The sequence below is a fragment of the Panthera uncia genome (assembly GCF_023721935.1).
Source record: "Panthera uncia isolate 11264 chromosome C1 unlocalized genomic scaffold, Puncia_PCG_1.0 HiC_scaffold_3, whole genome shotgun sequence".
Lineage (NCBI taxonomy): Eukaryota > Metazoa > Chordata > Mammalia > Carnivora > Felidae > Panthera > Panthera uncia.
Window position 1 is genome coordinate 34,282,247 of NW_026057584.1, and position 16,569 is coordinate 34,298,815.

A 16,569-nucleotide genomic window follows, 5' to 3' on the forward strand; every position below is an offset into this window, starting at 1 on the left:
GCTTATAGCCCAACTTTTATAAATGCAACTTCTAAAAATATTTTTAATTTTTTTTTTTAATGTTTGTTTTTGAGAAAGAGCACGAGCAGGGGAGGAGCAGAGAGAGAGGGAGACACAGACTCTGAAGCAGGCTCCAGGCTCTGAGCTGTCAGCATAGAGCCCGATGCAGACTAAAAGTCATGAACTATAAGATCATGACCTGAGCCAAAGTCAGATGCTTAACCAACTGAGCCACCCAGGCGCCCCTAAATTTTTTTTTAAGTTTATTATTTTGAGAGAGACAGAGACAGCTAACAGTTAACAGCTAACTAGACTGATAACCTTCAGGGTTTCCTTTGCTTCCCGCCAAAGAGAGTAGGGAACAGGCTAATGAAACAATGTAGCTGATGAGTCTTTGAAGGTTAATAAATCGAAGCAATTATGTCTAGAAAGGCAATTCATGCACTGGCTCCTTGAGACAAAAATATAGAGCCGGCAAGATCATGAGCATTTGCTGCTTACACCTAAATCACTAACTAGAAACAGTTTTTGAAATATCAAGCTAAAAGAGACAGCATGAGTAGGGGAGTGGCAGAGAGAGAGGGAGAGAGAAAGAGAATCCGAAGCAGGCTCTGCACTGTTGTGCACAGCCTGATGCGGGGCTCAAACCCACAAAACTGCGAGATCACAACCTGACCAGAAACCAAAAGTTGGATGCTTGACCAAATGAACCACCCAGATGCCCCTATAAATGCAACTCCTATATATGGTCTTGATCCCAAAGCAATGTTTACACCTAATAATTAATACATTCTACAGAAGCAGTATTAGTTTAGTTGAATTAAAAGCAAAGCTTGTTGGGGCGCCTGGGTGGCGCAGTCGGTTAAGCGTCCGACTTCAGCCAGGTCACGATCTCGCGGTCCGTGAGTTTGAGCCCCGCGTCAGGGTCTGGGCTGACGGCTCGGAGCCTGGAGCCTGTTTCCGATTCTGTGTCTCCCTCTCTCTCTGCCCCTCCCTCGTTCGTGCTCTGTCTCTCTCTGCCCCAAAAATAAATTTTAAAAAGTTGAAAAAAAAAATTAAAAAAAAAAAAAAAGCAAAGCTTGTTGTTGCTTTTTATTATTAGTCTTTTATTAAGACTCAATATTTTACCCTAGATACATTACTCTGATTAAAAATTAATTTAAAAAAAACAAAAGCAGGGTCACCTGGGTGGCTTAGTCAGTTGAACATCCAACTTCGGCTCAGGTCATGATCTCATGGTTTGTGAGTTCGAGCCCCACATCGGGCTCTCTCGGCTGTCAGCACAGAGCCTGCTTCAGATCCTCTGTACTCCCCTCTCTCCCCTGCTCATGCTCTCTCTCTCTCTCTCTCTCAAAAAAAAATAAACACTTCAAAAAATGAAATTAAGAAATTAAAAACCAAATGCAGAAAACTAACGAATACATAAGAATGTTCTTCACTTCCACCAGGAAATATATCTATTTTTTTTTTCTGAAACATGTGGCCCTGTTGGTACTTTCCTTTTGATAAAAACATAGGCATTGTTCTTTCCTTTTGATAAAAACATAGGCATTAGAAATATTTCATTTCTTTTCAGGGTCCTACTGTACCTGCATCGAAGTTTGTTCCATTCCTATCCTTAATGTTCTGAAGTTTGGGCACATCCTTCCGTGCTCTGCTAAAATCATAATTGTTAAAGATCAAACAATATCCGCGAGGTTTGCTTTTCATTCGGTAAACTTTGTCCGATGTCTGGAAAACAAAAATCCAACCCAGGAGCTGACTCTGTGGGTCAAACACTTGAGAATTGAACAGATGACTCCCTAGTAAGAAGCCAGTCTGTCCCCTTAGCCAAACTGGGACCCAAGTGTACTTACAATGTCCCTACCCCAACTTGACATTGTTTCTCTGGTGAACTGGTTTCCACCTGTTCTCCGGACACATGATTCCCCAGACTTCTGCCCCACAGTTAGTGTGTAAAATCAGTGTCCCAGTACTTGGGCCTCCTGAGCACTTTGCACATATATTAATATGGTTGTCGTCAGAGCATATTTTCATTATTTGTTTTAGTTTACGCTCAAGGTGGCTAACATCTGCACCAGGAACTAGAACTTATTAAATTTTTTAATGTGAAATTTATTGTCAAATTGGTTTCCATACAACACCCAGCGCTCATCCCAACAGGTGCCTTCCTCAATGCACATCACCCACTTTCCCCTCCCTCCCACCCTAGAATTTATTAATTTGTGAAAGCTCTGTCAGGAGTTGATGAATGAATGAACATCCTAATGCTGTCTTTGGGTTGCCTGTCTGTCACCTTGTGATTCCCTTGGCTAGCCATTCAACTCATCTGTGTTTCTGGGCTAACAGTTGAGGGTCTGCCCTTCACACATGACATAGTGTGGTTCCTGGATTTTGAAAGCCGATGACTTAGTTTGGCTCTCAGGACCACAGTGATTGGAGGAGAGAGATGCACTAGTCAGGCAGGTCTTGGCTATGCTGCAGGTTACAGGATCCAGATTCTAGTACCTGACAGCATCAGTCAGAGATGGCCCTGTGTTCTGACTCTCCCAGGGCTGTCTCAGTGCTGAGATATTCAGCACGTATTGGGAAATCTATGCAGCTCCTCGAGGTAGAGAAAAGGGCTCCACACTAAGGGCTCAAGTTCCTGGCTCTACTACTTAATAACCTTAAGACTTTGTGCAAGTTACCAGAGCTCTCTTGCACTTAATACGTTTAGCAGTTCAATAGGGACCACACTTACAGAGCACTTTGCTATTTGCAAAGTGCCACATGACTTTGGTTACTCTTTGATTTTCAGACTTAGATCTGGTAATCTGCTCAGGAGCCCACTTTTAACTGGTCTCTCTCAGCTTACTTTCAAGTCTCCCACTAGACTGATAACCTTCAGGGTTTCCTTTGCTTCCCGCCAAAGAAAGTAGGGAACAGGCTAATGAAACAGAATGTAGCTGGTGAGTTTTTGAAGGTTAATAAATCGAAGCAATTATGTCTAGAAAGGCAATTCATGCACTGGCTCCTTGAGACAAAAATATAGAGCCGGCAAGATCATGAGCATTTGCTGCTTACACCTAAATCACTAACTAGAAACAGTTTTTGAAATATCAAGCTAAAAGAAAAGCTTGCTTTTCCCAGTCCTGCTAGACTTTTCCCCCCAAAGCTTTCTCCCACTCGGGCTGAGGCAGCTGCTGAAAGAATTGCATAGGAGGGTTCTCACTTGCTCTGCCCACCAACTATTCCAATGCCTTTGTCTTTGGTTTTGAAATAAAATTTCAACACTTTTTAACATTAAAACTTAAAAAATAACATTTTAAAATTTGTCCTTTTGTGAAAATTTTCTATAGTTCTCAAAATTTCCCACAAGTGTCTGCCCCTTAGTAGTTTATCTAAGAAGCTTAAAAGCTAAGGAATATAAGAACTAGAATCTGCAATGTGAAGAGAAAAAAGGAACCGGGATTTCTCCATACCTGTGACTCACTGTCCTGTTCTTCTAGAGAGTCCGATAATGCCATCATTGCCAGGGATTCCTCCCCTACAAGCAACGGAGAATGAGACATGGCAGGGACGATACTTTGGTAAAGAAACACAAAGCACCCAGGACATCGTAAGGTCCCCTTTAAAATGAAAATTCACAGACTGCCTTGAATGTAATATCCTTGCAGTCCACAGAATAAGTAAAAATCTTTTTACTGACTAACTCTTCATCTATTTCAAACTTGCCACACTGGGGCTGCAAGGTCTATGTCTTTTGACAACTTTTTTTATGTTTTTCAATGTGTAGAGGTGACAAGCAGGCACTGAGCCTACTTCTTGAGACTAGGAGAGCAAGACCATTAAGATGTAGATGTGGTAGAAAGGTGTGGAAAGGAGGCAATAAGGGTGTCAGATAGTAAATTAAGTAAGTCTTAAAACCGTATTTCCAATATTACCATTTGACAATTCATCTGGACTTCTTTGAAGGCTCATTCTTCCCTCTGAATTAAAAAATAAACACATATTTGATTAGAAACAATCGTGACATAGAGGGACTTGCCAATTTAAGAATACATTTTGCTAATTCACAGCTGTCAAGTTATTTCTACCTCTGCTTAATTCTTCATAATCAGTGATTTTCTTCAGCAGGCTCTTGTTGATTTGGTCACAGATTCTTTTCAGAGTGTCCAAATTTCTTTCCCCTAGGATGACCCTCTTTTCCATCTCTATGAAAATATCAAGCAAGTTCTAAAAGGAAAAGAAATGAAGTTGGAAGACTGGATTGATACATACTGGCTTTTAGATTAGATTTTCTTTTTTTAATTCCATTCTCTCCAAACAGAGGGCCCACCCTAGCTTCCCAAGCTGACCCTCCTGAGAGGACATCCTGCCTGGTCTTATGAAACCCATATAGCACTAGAAAAGCAATTCTGTGTTTTCTGGATCAGTCAGATAGAAGTGAGAAGATAGAGAAATGACATCAGATGGCATCCAGGCCCTGGGCCCTAGGCCCCAAGCCCTATGCTGAAACTACCTGTGGGCACCTTTGTGTGAAGTCTGTGAAACAGCCTGAGATGCATGGCTAAGACACAGTACCCTGGTCTCCATGGTGACAGCCCTGGGGACTGTCTCTGTCCCAACACTGCCTCTGGTACCTGATTCACCTCCAGTCCCGCGTTTACACACACGCACACATGCATACACACGCATAGAGTTCCAGATCCCAGTTGATTTCAGAGACTACACAAGTGGGAAGGTGTCTCCAGCTCACCACTGTCTTTCCTGGCTCTGTAAGGTCCCACACCAGGCTGTACCTCCACAATCAATCTTCCTCTGTAGCTCCTGACTCTGTCATGCTCCTGATAATTAATGTGAGAAGCATTTCCCAGTATACAAAGGAATCCTATCTACAACACTGCTGCCTGACAACTATTTTCTTCTCTCCCAGTTGAAAAGTGAGAGTCCAAGTTGTTTTTACTAGACTAGCCCTCTCTCCAGTCTCAGCAGTTCTCACTGGCTGACTCAACCTCAGGACCAAATCTTGGTGAAACACCGGTCTTACCATATCATCATCCACTTTACATCTGGAGATCTCCTGGCTCAAAAGAAACTTAAACGACCTCAATTCCAATTTGTTTACATCTTCTGAAATCTGAAAAAGCATGACCCTGTGGTGGAAAATGGAGACACTTTAGAAATGGTTTCTTAGGGTCAGTAAGTTAAGCATTCAGCTCTTGATTTTGGCTCAGGTCATGATCTCACGGTTCGTGAGTTCGAGCCCCATATGGGGGTCTGCACTGACAGCACAGAGCCTGCTTGGGATTCTCTCTCTTCTCTCTCTGCCTCTTCTCGGCTTGTGCATGAGCTCTTTAAATACATACATACATCCATATATACACAAACAAACAGACATCAAAGAAAAGAAATGTTTTCATAAATAATTTCCAATTTGATAAAAGGAGTCACAGTGGAGACTTGATTCTGTTCACTTCCCCTTAAAACAAAGATAGCTAATGACATAATTTATGAGTGGAGTTCTTGCAAAGAGGCTGCTGTGATGGCACAGAAGGCTATTGACTCATGCCCAACTATTCTCCCCTTAACATAATTTAAAGTTACACTAATTTTGTCATTCAGTTCATTTCAGTTAAGTGAAGTGTGTTTTTCCTTGGTCCCTCACTATAAAATCAAGAGTTTGTTTCAGTAGAAAAAAGTTTTTACTTAGGAAATTATGCTTTTCAAAATGCAAACTGGTTGGGGCGCCTGGGTGGCTCAGTCGGTTAAGCAGCTGACTTCGGCTCAGGTCATGATCTCGCGGTCCGTGAGTTTGAGTCCCGCATCAGACTCTGTGCTGACAGCTCAGAGCCTGGAGCCTGTTTCAGATTCTGTGTCTCCCTCTCTCTGACCCTCCCCCATTCATGCTCTGTCTCTCTCTGTCTCAAAAATAAATAAACATTAAAAAAAATTTTTTTTTTAATGCAAACTGGATCGTCACTTCCTTAATTAAAACTTGCCAGTGCTCTCCCATACGAAGGGGAAGCACATGGTTCCGGAATACGGACCTTTATGAAGCCCAGCCTACCCTTCAGCTTCTCAGGCCGCTCCTCACCACCCACCCTCATCTCCTCTTTAAACACACCTGGCTGCCCTGCTCCTCACCCCTTATGCTGTGCTCCCCACACCCACATTCCCTTGTCCATCTGCAGACAGCCAACCACTCATCCACTAACAGCTCAGGGACCATCTGAGTGTCTTCAGAGCTGCATTCAACCCACTGTGCCTTTGCCACAGCAGAAGGTTTACACACAATGTTATAATTGTTTATGAAGCTCTCTGAGTCCCCTGAGAGCAGAGTCCATGTCCTTTTTGTTTCCATAAGCCCAGTGAGTCATGAGGTACAGTAAGTGCAGAGGCCCCAGACTACTGAGGTATTGGAAGCTTGGTTCCACCATCTCAGAGCTGTGTGACTATAGACATGTTGTGTACTTTTTCCCTCACCTATAAACTTGTAGATAATTCTATATACCACTGGGATATATTGAGAATGACATGACTATATTTATCTGAAGTGCTTAAACCAATCTTTGGCAACATACTAAGTATTCAATACATAATAGGCATTATTATTTTTTTTTAACTTTTTTTTAACATTTATTCATTTTTGAGAGACCGAGTGTGAATGGGGGAGGGGCAGAGAGAGACACACACACACACACACACACAGAATCTGAAGCAGTTTTCAAGCTCTGAGCTGTCAGCACAGAGCCTGACTTGGGGCTTGAACTCATGTATGGTGGGATCATGGCCTGAGCTGAAGTTGGACGCTCAAATGATTGAGGCACCCAGACACCCTTATTGTTTCTTTTTTCTTTTTTTAAGTTTATTTATTTTGGAAGACAGCGAGAGAGAGAGAGAGAGAGAGAGAGAGAGCCAGGGAGGGGCAAAGAAAGAGGGAGAGAGAGAAAATCCCAACCAGTCTCTGTGCTGTCAGGGCGGAGCCCATTGCAGGGCTCCACACCACCAACAGTGAGATCAGGACCCAAGCTGAAATCAAGAGTCAAAGGCTCAACCAACTGAGTCACCCAGGTGCCCCAGGCATTATTATTTCTTAATCCATGATAGGTTCTCAGGATATGTTTACTGAACGAACAAAGGAATGTTTAATAATTCAGAAAACCTTTCACTATTATGGTGTAAAGGAAAATAACGTTAACACAAAAACATGCTAACTTCAAATTAGAAAATGAAAATTCTGGGGCGCCTGGTTACGGGGCGCTAAGTCGGTTAGCGTCCGACTTCGGCTCAGGTGGTGATCTCGCAGTCCGTGAGTTCGAGCCTCGCGTCAGGCTCTGTGCTGACAGCTCAGAGCCTGGAGCCTGTTTCAGATTCTGTGTCTCCCTCTCTCTGACCCTCCCCCGTTCATGCTCTGTCTCTCTCTGTCTCAAAAATAAAGGTTAAAAAAAAATAAAAAAAAAAAAAAGAAAATGAAAATTCTGAAAATAAATTTAGTGTGGAACTGGAAGTTACTCAGTATTATCATCTGCTTCATCCTTCCTCTCATGGATTCTACCCTAGAAGTATTTCTCCAAAGCTTTCCAAGTTTGGCTGAGATTAGGTCCAATCAAAAGCTACTGTCCATTTTAACTTTATTACAAAGTATTTTCCCTTTTACTTTCCTCATTACTAAAACTTACTAGCTTCCATCACCGTCTAGAAACAAATCTGGGTAGTTCATAAGATACTTATTTTATAGGTAGCAATTATAATTTGAAAATAAAAATGTCTAGGGCTTTCTTATAAGTGGAAAGTGGCCACACTAGCATACTTTTTATTTCCTGGCTAACATCCAACAATGATTAACTGTAGAACTTGTGCTGACCTTTTGTTCCCAAGCTAACATGTTAAAGAGTTTAACAGATAGATCCTCCCTTGTAGGGACTCTTAGCCCTCCAACAGAGTTACAGCTCATTGTGTGGCATTGATAATACGCTTCAACTTTGCTTATGTGGCAGAAGGAGTGCAACTTTCAGAAGACCAAGATGGTGGGCCTAAGATGAGACTCTCTAGCTTTCCTCATTCTAGGGTTGTTGTTTTTAGGACTAATTTGTGCCTTAATGGAAAAAATTGTTATAGAGATGTCACAATTCCCTTAAGCCATTAAATAATTAATTAAATAATGTCCTCCCCCAATGCTTCTCCTAAATTCATGTCCATCCTGGATGTGGGAATGCAACTTTATTTGGAAAAAGGGTCTTTGCTGATGTAATCTTGTTAAGATGAGGTCACACTAAATTAGGGTATGCCCTAACCCAATGACTGGTGTCTTTACAAGAAGAGGGAAATTCCAACAAACAGGCACAGAAAGGAGACAGGGCTTAGAGCGATTCATCTAAAAGACAAGGAACACCAAGGATTGCCTGCCAGTGCCAGAAGCTAGGGGAGAAAGAAACATGAAACAGATTCTCCCTAGAGCTCTGAAAGGATCCAAGCCTGTTGACACCTTGACTTCAAACTTTTAACCCCCAGAACTATGAATGTATAAATGTCTCTACTGCACTAAGGCACTCAGTCTGTGGTAGTTTGTTACAGCATCCCTAGGAAACTAGTATACCCAGAATATCTCTCTTTCAAAATTCTCAAGCTTCAAGTAGAGAAACGTATGATAAGGAACATGCCAGAATCTCAGATCTCTGAGATTAAGGACCAGGGTGTTCATAAATAGACAGGCCAGTAGAAGATAGTGGCTTTCAGCCCTGGCTGTGAGGACTTACTGTCACACATGTCATTGTTAATGACAAGAAAGAACAGACTGAGAAATGGGCCACAGCTAAGGCTTGAGTAGAAGTTTCCAGAAGGAAAGCTAAAAAGAACTTTACAAAGGGGATATTGAAATAGAAAAGTTGGTAATGTGTTTCTATTTTAAAAGTCTGTTACCAACTCATCAAGAGGTAACAGAACATGGCTTGTTATCAACCCTGGGTACCCACTCTCCCACAGGTGGGGAGAGGCCTAGCTGTGAGGCATTTGGCAGGACAACCAAAGTCACAGCTGTTCTCCTGGCAGAAGCTAAGCACACAGGGGCCAGTTTTTGTGGGGTCCAGCCTGACCTGTCCAGAATGGCAGCATACACCCCTCATTGGAGAACTTTGTGATACAAGTCTTTCAGTGTGGAATAAAAGCCTAACACCCCACTGAGAATATCCATAGTCATCCACAAGCAGGCAGGAGGGGGATTTCATGTAAGAAGTAGTGACGCTTTATCCAATAATAGGCAAAGTAAGCACATGCTATGGACAGAGGCAGAGCAGAGGCAACAAAAGAGGAGACAGAACAGAGAGAGACAACATTCAGAAGATGTCTGTTTTAATTTCAGCATACCTATAGGTAATATTTCACTTTGGAAACAAAAGTGTTTTTATTTTATGGTTTAACTTTTTTTCCTGAATTATATATAGGGTCTCTAAATGTCTTAATCTGACCCTGGTGGGACATCTTCAAGGAACTTCCAAAGTCATACCACACAGACACCTGCCATCAGCCCTGCCCACAAAGATATGTCCACTGCACCCACACCTCCCAGTGTCTGAATTGTGAAGGTTCTCCCCACCTGTAGGGAGGGATCTGGGCTCTGCCTGGTATCTGAAGCTCCTGCTCCATTGCTTCCTTGCTGGTGTTCAGGTAGTTGAACAGCAGGTCCAGTCTATTAATTCGGAAAAGCAGCTCCTTCAAGAAGGACAGGTTGCTTTCCTCCAACATTCTCTTTTCCTGGAGTCTCTGGAATAACATCAAGGCATCTTTGATGGGTTCTTGCTTCTTTTGTGGGATGTAGTCCAGGCTCAGGAATTTGAGGGAGGCCAGCTCATCACTGCCCAGCTGTTCCCCAATATTATACAGACATTTACTGAAATCCATGTTGGTCAAGTGTCAGGAGAATGTTAATTGCAGCCTAGGACAAAATACAATAGTACATTCAGATGAGGAAGAAAACTTCATCAAAACTATTATTTCTACCACACACCAGATATTCTACTGTGGACAGAAGGCAAAAAACAAAAAAGCAAAAAACAAAACACAGGGACAAGTTTCTGTTCTCAAGTAGCTCACTACTTTGTAAAGTAGATATACAAATTAGCCAACGGTCAGAGAGCTGTGACCAGGGTACAGTAGGAATACAGAGGAAAGAGCCCCAACTCAGCCCAGGGGAAGGGCTTCCTAAAGGGAAGACACTTTCAGGAAGGAGGTAAGAAAGGACAATTCTTGGCAAGAAGTAATTTATGCGAAAGATGGAGGCAAGGATGTTCAAGACAATTCAGGCTGGCACAAGGAGCTCAATAAAGTAAAGCATGAAGTATTTGAGGGTGGGGGTGGTGGGAAAAGGGATGAAGCTGTGAACAGGGACTGTTACAAAGGGCCTCACACTGTGGGGCAACGTCTCAGGCTTTGTCCTAGAGGTGACAGGGAACTAAGAAAAGACTGTAATGTCATCCAGTCTGGGACTAACAATAAAAGTGTGAAGAATAGATGGGAAGGGCTGCTTCCAGAGAAGTGATGAGGTCTGACTGAAATAATAGTGCTAGGAAGACATGATGTACTGTTGTGCCCCAAAGACCTCAGGACCGGCAGCCACAGCTGATCAAGAACCCATGACTGGAAATGAACCAAGTCAACTCTGTCAGCCTTTCAATTCGGTTTCTAAATCAGTGGTTTTTGTATGTGTGAAAATCGAAAACACGGTGAATTATAACATGCTCAGAGTTATGATAATTCACACACCACACACACACAGAAATATTTATATAAAAATTAAAATCAGGTTGCATATCTAGGTGTATACATCTATTTTCCCCCACTTAATATTTAGAATAAACATTTACCCCAACCATTAAATATTCTTTTTTTTTATGTTTATTTATTTATTTTTTGACAGAGAGAGAGCACAAGCAGGGGACAGGGCACAGAGAGAGGGAGATACAGAATCCAAGGCAGGCTCCAGGCCCTGAGCTGTCAGTGCAGAGCTGGATGCAGGGCCCATACCCATGAACCACGAGATCTTGAGCTGAGCCAAAGTCAGATGCTTAACAAACTGAGTCACCCAGGTGCCCCTAAATATTCTTCTTGGGCATATTTTTATTTATTTCTTGATCTCTTGCATGCAGATACATCGAAATTTATTTTATTTTATTTTATTTTCAATATATGAAATTTATTGTCAAATTGGTTTCCATACAACACTCAGTGCTCATCCCAAAAGGTGCCCTCCTCAATACCCATCACCCACCCTCCCCTCCCTCTCACCCCCCCATCAACCCTCAGTTTGTTCTCAGTTTTTAAGAGTCTCTTATGCTTTGGCTCTCTCTCACTCTAACCTCTTTTTTTTTTTTCCTTCCCCTCTCCCATGGGTTTCTGTTAAGTTTCTCAGGATCCACCTAAGAGTGAAAACATATGGTATCTGTCTTTCTCTGTATGGCTTATTTCACTTAGCATCACACTCTCCAGTTCCATCCATGTTGCTACAAAGGGCCATATTTCATTCTTTCTCATTGCCACGTAGTACTCCATTGTGTATATAAACCACAATTTTTTATCCATTCATCAGTTGATGGACATTTAGGCTCTTTCCGTCATTTGGCTATTGTTGAGAGTGCTGCTATAAACATTGGGGTACAAGTACCCCTATGCATCAGTACTCCTGTATCCCTTAGGTAAATTCCTAGCAATGCTATTGCTGGGTCATAGGGTAGGTCTATCTTTAATTTTTTGAGGAACCTCCACACTGTTTTCCAGAGTGGCTGCACCAATTTGCATTCCCACCAACAGTGCAAGAGGGTTCCCGTTTCTCCACATCCTCTCCAGCATCTATAGTCTCCTGATTTGTTCATTTTGGCCACTCTGACTGGCGTGAGGTGATATCTGAGTGTGGTTTTGATTTGTATTTCCCTGATGAGGAGCGACGTTGAGCATCTTTTCATGTGCCTGTTGGCCATCCAGATGTCTTGAAATTTATTTTAAAGAATTTTCAATTTCTTTACTCTTAAAAATAATATTGTATTGAGAAGCTTTTTTATATATCCTGTGCATAATTCTGATTACCTCACTCTTAGAATTGGAATTATGGGGCAAAACCTTTTTTCTCCCTTTTAACCTAGAGCTTACATTATTGTTTATAACTTATTTTTTAATGTTAATTTTTGAGAGAGAGAGACAGGGCATGAGTGGGGGAGGGGCAGAGAGGGAGGGAGACACAGAATCCTTAGTAGGCTTCAGGTTCGGAGCTGTCAGCACAGAGCCCCACGCGGGGCTCAAACCCACAAACTGTGAGATCATGACCTGAGCTGAAGTAAGACACTCAACGGACTGAGCCACTCAGGTGCCCCAGAGCTTACATCCTTGTTTAGACAAGTTTTCTTGATTCAGGAAACTAGAAATCTCTTAGGAAGATACACTTTGCACTGGATTCACAAAGGCTCCAGAGCCTACATCTTTCAAAAGCAATCAATTATCATGAAAATTATTTTATTTAGAAAAGATATCTTAAATATATACCCACCATCTAACAGCATATGTTAGAAATGCAGCAGAGGCACCTGAGTGGCTCGGTCAGTTGGGTGTACAACTTCAGCTCAGGTTATGATCTCAGGGTTCATGGGTTCGAGCCTCGTGTTGAGCTCTGTGCTGACAGCTTGGAGCCTGGAGCCTACTTTGGATTCTGTGTCTCCCTCTCTCTGCCCCTCCCTGCTCACTTTCTGTGTGTGTGTCTCTCTCTCTCAAAAAATAAAACGTTAAAAAAAAATTTTTTTAATGCAGCAAACTTCACTGGACATATAAGGGAACAAACTAGCAAGCTCATTCCTTAAACCACACTCCATAGAAACACACGTGTGCTAAACAGGATATGTGCATGGAGTGTCACCACCACACAATGTGTAACCCTGAACAACTGGAAACACCCCAAATGTCCATCAATAAAGAAATGGCTAAATAAAACAAGGTATGGTCATACTACAGAACATTATGCAGCAGTTAAGAAAATGTACTCCATCTTCTGAAATAAAAACAATAGCTATCCAAGATGTGTTATTATGACAGTACAAAAAAAAAACAGAAAAAGAAATTGCAATATTTAAAAAAAAAATCATACATCAGGGCACCTGGGCGGCTCAGTCGGTTAAGCAGACAACTCTGGATTTCGGCTCAGGTCATGATCTCACAGTTCAGAGTATGGAGCCGTTTTGGGATTCTCTATCTCCCTCTTTCTCTCTGCCTCTCTCTGGTGCTTGTGCTAGCCCTCGCTCTCTCTCTCTCTCTCTCTCTCTCCCTCTCTCTCAAAATAAATAAATAAACATTAAAAAAATGTTTAAAAATCATACATCCACTTTTTAAAAAATACTCAAAACAGTACTATTACACTTTCAGTGGTTACAGATACACATACAAAAGCGGAAAAGAAAAAGGTAAGGAGGTTCTGGGAAGAGACATACCAAATCCAAAAGTTTCTTCTGTGAAATGAAGGAGAAAACTAGGACTTGGGGGTGAAGACGTGAGGAAGGAGAATTGCCCTTTTCCTGTAATACGTTATGAAGAATGTATGCAGATAGTGTCTGTGAAAATGAAACTACTGTAAAAACACTTGGGTGTGTTCTTGGGTTTAAGGTACTGTAAGAGAGTAAGTGAAGGACGAGCAGGAAACGAGGCTGTCTGGGATGCCAAGGGCAGATTAACCAGGAAAGGAGACCAGGGAGAGGAGCGGCACTACCACATGTGTGTTCTTGAAAGAAAAGAACGTATTAGAAGAACTTGAACGTTAAAAAAGAACTTTAAGAGAACTCAGAGACCTTATTTGCCCCCAAAGGAGAAGGAAACTTCCACACACACCTTTCTTAGAAAATAAAAAGTCTAATAGACTAAGTAGAAGACTGGAATATCCAGGTGGTACAAATGACAAACTGTAACAGTATTTCCTCCCAGTAGCAAATGCACGTCCTTTCAAACACGTATCAAATAGTCACGAAGGTTGTCCACAAAGAAAATCTTAATGTGAGATTTCCAAAGATCAGAAATAGTGCAGTCCATATTCTCTTTTAGAAGTTAGCAATGAAATTAGAAATTAATGTGTTAATTAGAAGTTAACAATGAAAAATGGCCAAGCCAAACATACTACAGAAAGGGCTATCCACGTTTAGGTGGCTTTTTCAACACATGGTGTTAAAACAATTGGGCAGGCTTCTAGAACAAACAAATGGACCATAACTGAACTCCTTACATTAAAATAAGCTGCAGATGGACCAGAGATTCAAACCCAAAAATTAAAATACTCAGGAAAGAAATACAGGACAATTTTTTAAAATAATCATGCTGTGGTGAAGAACCTTTGTAAGTACAACAGAAAACCTGGAAACCAACAAATAAAGGTTGATAAATGTCCTTAAATAATAACCAAAATATTCTACAAAAATAAGCCAAGCAAAATTTAAAAATTAATAAATCTTGCACTTAGGGAAAAAAGTAGAAAAAGGACCTACTTTCTTAAAATAAGGCTCCCGTAAGTCCATTTTTTTTGAAAAAGAGATAAAAGAGATAAAGAGATCCAATCCAATGCATAAACAGGTAAGCACACAGTTCATAAGCATCGTAAGCACAGAGTTCAGAGAAAAGTAAGTACCAGTGGCTTTATTTTTTTAAACCAATGGCTTTCAAACATTTGAAAACATATTCAACCTCATTCACCAAGAAAAAAAAAAAAAAGCAAGTTGAAATTACAAAAGACCATTTTTCAACTGCCAAATTGGTGAGGTACAAAACTTGCAATACACAATGTTGCGAGATGGTAGAAATAAAAACAGGTAGGTAGGTAATTTGGTCATATCGGTAAAAATATAAAATGACTTCACAATTTAACTTCTAGGAGTTTTTCCTACATTAGCTTAAACGTCATGTACTTAAAAACATGTACAAAGCTATTCATGTCTGTACTGCTTGAAAGAACAAAAGGGCAGAAACAACTGTTTATCAATATCAGAAGTTCAATGAGACTCTACTCAGATATTTTTAAAGAATGGGAAGATCTATACAATGTATTATCAAGTGGTGCATGGATTTGTGTATTCACAGATCTTTGAATAGAATACACAAGAAGCTGCTTCAGTGGTTTGCCTCAGAGGAGACGAACTAGAAGCCCAGGGGTGGAGTGGACGATGAGGCCAGGGGGTAGGCAGAAAATAAGGCTTACAGTTTGGATTTTACTAGGTGCATGCATTACTTATTCTACAAGGACTTATATTTAAATTAAAATCACCTCTTAAAGGCCCATTTTCATACATAAGTTGGAAAGGATCTAAACTAGGTCCAGCCCTGTTTAGCACCATTAGCTCCAATGTCCTTAAAAATTTTATCAGGTCTAACCACTGTTAAAATCTCATTTTACACAGTCAAATGAACCAAAGAATCAAATGAAAGCAGAATCTCTTTTCTTCCCTCTACAAATTTTTTGATAACAATGCTCATTGTATTCATTTTAGAAAATACGGAAAAGATAAAAAAGAAAATAAAAACTGTCTATAATTCACCATCCAAAGATAATAATATTTTAATATCGAAATAATCGATATTTTATCTAATATTTTACTATCTTTCCTACCAAATATTTTACGTATTTATATTTTCCCTTGTATTTTATCATACCATATTTCTGAGGTATAAGTGGATATTTCCAATGGTAATATTGTAAGTACATCTTGATATCTTCATTTTTTCTTCTACTGCACGGATTTTAAAATTTGTCAAATACGTAATCATATGATTGGGCCATAATTTATATAACAGCCTCTGCTTACATTTAGAATAAGATCTTGAAATGTCTGTCTCCATATACAACTCTGATTATTTTCTTACAATAATTTCCTAGAAGTACTAACTACTGAAGCCTTCTTAAGGCGTCTGTTACATATTTAATAGCATTTTCTGACAGTATATAAATAATAATAATCATACAATACAAAGCCAGGATGACCTGAGGTTGATTATAATATGATTGGCCCTTGGCTCCTGTCCTCTGTAGCTGCCTCATCGCATTTTCTTATCTTTGCAATAATTAGACAATGCTTTCTAAATGATTTTTGCATCACATCAAAATGGAGAGTTCATTGGAAAAATGCTGGAGAGGCTTCTTTTCTGGCCAAGGTTTTACAGGACACACTATGGCATAATATTCAGTCTTTGTTTAGGTCATACATCTCTCTAGTCATAGTGCCTGGAAAAGAATCAGCTGCAACAGAATTTTACACTACTGGCCAAGGAGCCACCTCTAGACACTGAGATTGGTAGATAAAGGGACTGGGGGATGGTCCTTGTTTTATGGGACCTAGGTTTACCACATAAGATCAGGAGCTAGAAACTTTGTTACAGTAATATTTTTAAAAGAACTTTTATCATTGTATTTTTCTGATCTTAAAATAGTAAAAGTCACACTTACCCCTTAGAGAAAGTACCAAAAAGTATAAAAAGAAAAAGAAAAATTACTTAGAAACTCACCATTTAGATAACTCTTTGGTTACATTTGGTTTCCTTCCAACTATATTCACGTGTGTGTGTGTGTGTGTGTGT

General features: G+C 40.6%; 1 protein-coding gene across 5 annotated transcripts in view; it reads right to left on the reverse strand.

Annotated features, from left to right (window-relative positions):
* Positions 1 to 16,569, reverse strand: part of CASP8 (caspase 8) — a 76,023-nt gene that overhangs the window by 6,851 nt on the left and 52,603 nt on the right. For 2 of the 5 annotated variants that reach the window (XM_049615887.1, XM_049615886.1), the window contains 6 exons: positions 9,578 to 9,916; positions 5,033 to 5,138; positions 4,080 to 4,218; positions 3,927 to 3,971; positions 3,465 to 3,529; positions 1,590 to 1,731 (listed from right to left, as the gene is read on the reverse strand). In XM_049615887.1, the coding sequence (XP_049471844.1) occupies positions 1,590 to 1,731; positions 3,465 to 3,529; positions 3,927 to 3,971; positions 4,080 to 4,218; positions 5,033 to 5,138; positions 9,578 to 9,882 (802 nt within the window). In that variant the 5' untranslated portion in view covers positions 9,883 to 9,916. Of the gene's footprint in view, positions 1 to 1,578; positions 1,732 to 3,464; positions 3,530 to 3,926; positions 3,972 to 4,079; positions 4,219 to 5,032; positions 5,139 to 9,577; positions 9,917 to 16,569 lie in introns of those variants that run through there. The other 3 variants (XM_049615888.1, XM_049615890.1, XM_049615889.1) reach the window with 3 other exon arrangements.